Here is a 6,101-nt window from a genome sequence, read left to right on the forward strand (position 1 = left end):
GGTAGCTAACGACCATGAAGGTCTGTGATGAGACAATTGAAAGGCTGGTTATGTCGAACATCATAGTGCCAATGGTGATTGAGGTGAGTCCGTTGAATCCGGTCAAGACCTCCACTTTGTGTTTGATCATGTTTTCCAGGCCCATCTTCTGGATGACTGACAGTTGTAGAATGTTAACTGAGTTGTCGTTGTCCACCATAGTTATGTCAACGCTTGTGTTAGCCGGTTGGACAGAAATCACCAAGATGTCGTCATGGGGAAAGTCTACTCCCTCCGTGTCCTACTTGATGAAGCCGACGATTGGTCCAGGTACAACATATATGGCTTGAACCTAAAAGATAGATTTTGCCTGCTAGATCTTCCTTTTCTTGGAAGTGTTAGTGGCCCCCAAATTTTCAGACTCGACAAAGATTTCGTTGATTCAGATCGTCTTGGCTAGAGGTTCGGCATCGATGTCTGTTTTTCACCTTGGCTGGGCAACTAGTCTGTCGACATACTGGTCGCACTTTCCTTCCTTCACGAGCTTTTCAAGGTACTTCATCCATGTGGTGCAGTCGTTAGTTTTGTACCCAGAACCTCTGTGGAATGTGCAGTACTTCGTCTGGTCCATCTTGGAAGTGTCCCCTCTCATGGGTGGCAATGTCTTGAACCACAACTTGTCCTTGAGGTTGCGAAGGATCTGGTTGATCTAGACTAAAAACTTGGTGTATGTCTTGGGCATTGTGCCTCCCTTCGTCGGGGATTGGTCCCTACGTCTGCTTCCTGGCTTGTTTTTGTCATTGAGTGGTTTATCACTCGTCTTCTTCTAAGTTGGCTCTGCATCTTTGCACTGCTGTTCAAGCGACTTTTGGGAGCGCTTAGCCTCATCCTAGATGGAGTGTTTTTTCTGCCAAAGCATAAAAGTCTGCTAGGGTCAGGTTCTCGCCATTGATCAGCTCTCCGAAAAGTGGGTGATCTACTAGGAACCCCTTCGGGAAGGCTAAGCATGCAATGCTGTCATCGTATCTGACGATCTTCGCCTTCTCTGCCTTGAACCTCTTGACGTATGTGCAGAAATCCTTCGGGTCTTTCTTCATGTTGAAGAGGTGGTCAGACTTCTTCTTGATCAAGCGGTAAAACGAATATTCCTTAGTGAAAACAGTTCATTGAAGTTCCAGATTGAGCATGGTGGCAGGATGTGGAACCAGTCTTGCACCTCACCTTGGAGCGTCATGGCAAAGATTTTGCATATGAGAATGTCATTATTAGCTTATAGGGTTATAGCACTTTGGTAGTGCATCAGGTGCCTGTTCAGATCTTCATCTTCTTTTAACAAAGTGAAATGTTTTCGCGGTGGCTCCGATTGCTTGATCTCGTCTGTAAACGGTGACCTGCTCAGGTTGGCCATGACTCTACGAAAGGCATCGTCGGTAATATCAATGCGCTAGAATCCATGTAGCTACTCTGCTACGAGCCTTTGTACTTCATCCTCGATTTGAGCCTAGTAGGGCAGCAGCATGTCCTGCTTGTCTATGCCTCGGTAGCAGTACACGTGGTTTATTCTGCGTTGCTGGCTATCGCGCTTGACAGGGCTGCTAATGAAACTTAAGCTGGACTGTTATCGTGCTCTCTTTGGTCCGTCATGTGGCTACCTACTCCGGTGCCTCACATGAGGATCTCCTTGTAGGCCTAGCCTCGTGTAGACTCCTCGTCTGGAATGTCCTGAGTGCTCGTTAGAGTGTGGACCCAACCTCGAATGCACACTTACTCGTGAGCCGAGTCAGGAATGAACGTTTCTCTGCGCATCTAGACGAAAGAAAACGTTTTCCTGAGTACCCAAACGAGAGGGCACACTACTAGAACGCACGTTTCGTGGCGAGCTGAGCGGTTCTTTGCCAGGATTTCGCTGGAATGAGTCACGTTCTTATGCTCTCGTCCTGCTTTGAGACACCTCGTCGGGGGCGCGCTGCATCTCGATGAGTTCAATGTGCTGGTTCACTAAGGTGGTCTACTGCGCGAGGGCATTTGTCAAATTGGCGACCTATTGGGGCAAGTGATGCTTACCATTTGGATTGGAAGAGCTTGGATAATGGGCGTTTCCATGTGTGGTGGAAGAGTAGTAGACTGCAAGTACAAAGCTCGAGCCCATAGCAGGCATTCTTGCAGGAAAATGGGGTGAAAATAACCCTAAGTCTATTGCGGGACCGGTGGTTGGAATTTGGATCGCTAGAGGTGGCCTCGGATTGGATTAGGCCATGGGTCGGGTCACCAGAGCGGGTTGAAGGGCGGGCCAACCTGGCTGAATGGTTAGGTCATGCGTGTGAGCGCATTGGGCTCACGCTTGTAGCTATTGGCCTTAGGCCTTGGTGGCTTGGGCTGCCTGACTGGAGGCTTAAGCTGCTGCGACTTGGGCCTCTTGGGCTCGGCTTGCGGCTTGGAGGTCCTAGGCTCCTGCCCGTGGGCCAAGTAATGAACATGAGCCTCCTACCTAGAGTTTTAAAGGTTAGACCGCTGCAAAGGCAATGGGGTTGCTATTTATGTTGTGGCCTGGTAGCCTTGCCATGGCTACTGGGTCGCGGCAACGATAGTGGTGCGGCTCCTCGGCGGTGGGGCTCCTCCTGCTATCACGTTGAGCCTTGAGGATCGCTATTGTAGGGCTATATCCTAGTCTCCACTCTCCGATTCAAATCCTTGTATGTACGGGGTTCTGTTCCTCATGGTTTTTGAATTTCCTACCATTGTATTCTTTCTCTAGGGATTGACCAAGAAACTTTTCTAGGAAAAATTAATTTATACAATTCAACATAACAGAAAATTCAATAAACAAATGCAAAAGGCTTCTTCGAGTATTTGATTCAACTCTCAATGAAAACAACAATTTGTCGATGCAAATTTTTGGCATCTCTAGCTTTGACGAAAATGCACCTACAAAACAATCAACACCTTTGATCAAGGATCTAAGCCTTACACGCCCACAGGTAGGGGTGGTTAGGCCAATAGATCTCCGATGCCTAAGTTAGTTTCTCTAAAAAGAGTAAAGTGTTTAGGGCTTTTTAGGGTAGCAAAAGCCTCTGAAATTTGGTAAAATATGGGGTATATATAGGGGAGAGGGCCGGCCATAGTGTTAAGGATTTACCCTACACATGGCGGCATCCTATTGGCCAAGGTTCATGGAGAAATAATCTCAAGATATTAAATAGGAAATAATATCTTGAGATAATGGAGTAATTATCCCTAATTGATTTAAATTGGGATTACTTACTTGAATGGAGTCAATCTTCAATTGGGAAGGATTTGGGTAATTAATCCTTATCTTTAATGCTTTGACTTTTCCTTGCCAATGGCAGGTGAGTTATGGGCAGTCGTATTCGATTACTGGGACATTCAGGGGTGTGAGCTGCTCGTGGAAGTATACGAGGAGCCTGCCCATTTAATGAGGGTAATCTTGTCTTTCTTGGTCAAAAGCCCACGTGTTGCCTCTAGAATTTTTGAGATTATTTTAGGCTCCACAATCTTCTTCTTAACTTTCAAGATGCCAACAAAATTGACCAAGTGTGGGGTGATGAGGCTATGGAGGATCGGCAATGGCAGCATCCACCAGCGACGTATTCAAAGTCAATGTTGATGGAGCAATATCGTTAAAGGGATTGAATATAGGTGTAGGAGTTGTTACTAGAAATGACGATGGGGCTTTAATGGCAGGTTGTGCAACACAACTATATGGTTATTTCGATGCTTTAACAACCGAATTGCTCGCAGAAAATGAGGGTTTATTATTTGCATACGATGCGGGATTCACTTCTATTATATTGGAACTAGATTCCAAAAGCATAGTGGATTTAAATGTTGCAAATGATGCTTGTTTTGATAGGGATGGTACTATATTGAAAGAGATTGATATCTTGAATAAGAGGTTCTCTTATTTTTCATACCAATGGCAACTACGCGAAGGAAGCATGGTGACTCATGAATTAGCAAAATTTGGCCTTCACAATGGAGGTTTTCATATGTGGATAGAAGAGGAGCCATGTAACGACCCGTCCTTAATTTTACAATTTTATTAATTTTAAAAGAGTGAATTGACGAGAATGCCTCTAGATGTAAGATTGTTGACTTTCATTAACCGTCATTTCGTGATGCGTATAAGCTATTATTTTACCATATTCTTAATGTACTCAATGGTATGAACGTGTAGGCGCAAGCAAAATTGAATTTGGAGCTACGATGGAGATTTTACGGACTTACGAACATGAAGGGCGATTTGGTAATTTTCATGTATCAGGAGATATTTTATGTTTCGTCCTTTTGTGGCTTAAAGTTGTGTGCCACGTAGGGCCCACACCCCATTCTCTCTCTCTCCCCCGTGTCTCCTACTCTCTCAGGATCCCTCTATTCCCCATCTAACTTTCTCTCATTCTCAAACTCTCTCATTGATTAGGATTATTGAATTATCGAATTATCGATTTACCTTTGCATGATCATCGTGTACTATTGGTGTTTGTACTCGCCCAGGCCAAGGCCAGGCTTCACGTGTATGTTCACATTGCACCGTACGCTCACTTGGATCCATTGTAGGTACCAATCATGTCCTAGATTGCTATAGGCAATTAGGACTCATATGTGACGTGCATAGTGTCAGTCTTCATGTGATTGTACTACTAAAGCGTAAATCATTGTTACACCCAGTCCTGTTCGTGTTAGAATATCTCTGCATGAACTCGTGTGTTAGTACATGTCGATGAGCACTCGATATGATATATACGTTTATGTGAGATGTTGCGATTATCGAATGTTATGTGCTTACGTATGAGATATTGTGAAATATTGCATGCTCTAGATATTACAATTTATGGAAAGTATTTTCTTACTATCTATATATAGTATGTTATTTTGGAAACTATACTTGTTTTACAAGGGGTTATTATATTTTCAAAAAGATTTTACAAAACTTTATTTTTAGGCACACTCACCTTTGTTTTTCACCCATCCAGGTTTTAGTGGCAAATTTTGTGTCGACGAGGATTTCTGGCATAAAGTAGGTATTAAAGACTACTTCCGATGGTATAATTCTTATCCAACCTTTACTGTACTTTGCTTATGTTCTGGCATCACGTGTGAAATGAGTTCATGCCCGCTCACATGCGCACTCTTGTAATTAGGCACTTTTAGGATTAAATGTACTCACTTTTTCCACATCACTACACTTTTGGCTTCGTCACTCTCCTGGTGTCAGCTAGCACAGCTTGATTCAGAGTCCAGGTGGACTTTCTGGGTCGGGGTGTGTCAAGCCACTTTGGCTCATTCCTTTTAAGTACATTTGGAGAATGATAATTGAATGTAAGTGGGGAGCAACTTGGTGAAGTACTTTTTTTCCCTCTACATTGGAGGTTTTTAATGAGGCTTCCCTTGCTCCCCCAATCTTCATGTACTCTGTTATTTTTACAGAAATGAAAATTCAGTTTCAGATTAAAAAAATATGATTCAAATGTATCAAATAAATGAATGGTTCATTATAAATATGTTACTTGGTACTTATAACGTCATCTAATTCCATATACTTGAATCCATAAATGATCTCTGATTTATTTTCTCTTTACTCTTGCAGTATTTCTTTTCTCATTGTTAAAAAAGATTTCACACTCCCCTCTCCTATGGATTAAGCTAAATAACTTCAATGGAAAATAATACCATCCTAATAACTAGAGAATGCTCTTTGTGTTTTTCGTCCATTTGGTTTATAAAACCAAATCAAATTAAAGGAATCGGTTTACCATGCGGTTTTGATTTTTATAAGTCGGGAGTTAACTGAACCAAACCGTTTATAATAAATATATAAAATAATACATAATATATAATCTTTGATTACCAAAGTTTACGAGGAGTGTAAGAGAAATTAAAAATAGTGTATATATAGGAAGTTTTAAGATAATATTTCTTATTTTCCCAAACTTAATATTGTGGGAAGCCTTATGAAAATAAGAGAAAATAAACTATTGCGGGGAGCATGTGTTGCATATTGCATAAAGAATACGGGCCCACAAATTCTGTTTGGTCCTCACAAGTGTGGATATGATGGATCTAATCAAAAGTGAGAACAGGGTGAGACTTCTATTCCAAAGTAA

At 42.4% G+C, this 6,101-nt stretch overlaps 1 protein-coding gene across 1 annotated transcript; it reads left to right on the forward strand.

Moving 5' to 3' along the window:
- Positions 1–3,563: 3,563 nt before the first annotated feature.
- LOC103401707 (uncharacterized) lies at positions 3,564–5,639 on the forward strand. Its single transcript, XM_008340427.1, has 2 exons — positions 3,564–3,892; positions 5,585–5,639. Exons 1-2 carry the CDS (start codon positions 3,564–3,566, stop codon positions 5,637–5,639), a joined length of 384 nt encoding a protein of 127 aa, XP_008338649.1.
- Positions 5,640–6,101: the final 462 nt, after the last annotated feature.

This window comes from Malus domestica, chromosome 15 (genome assembly GCF_042453785.1).
Source record: "Malus domestica chromosome 15, GDT2T_hap1".
NCBI lineage: Eukaryota > Viridiplantae > Streptophyta > Magnoliopsida > Rosales > Rosaceae > Malus > Malus domestica.

Excerpts from the sequence above, each read along its gene's own strand:
- LOC103401707 (XM_008340427.1), top strand. The coding sequence starts at position 3,564 with ATGGCAGCATCCACCAGCGACGTATTCAAAGTCAATGTTGATGGAGCA. Across the intron at positions 3,893-5,584 it reads ATTGATATCTTGAATAAGAG|TATTTCTTTTCTCATTGTTA; the intron begins GTTCTCTTATTT and ends TTACTCTTGCAG.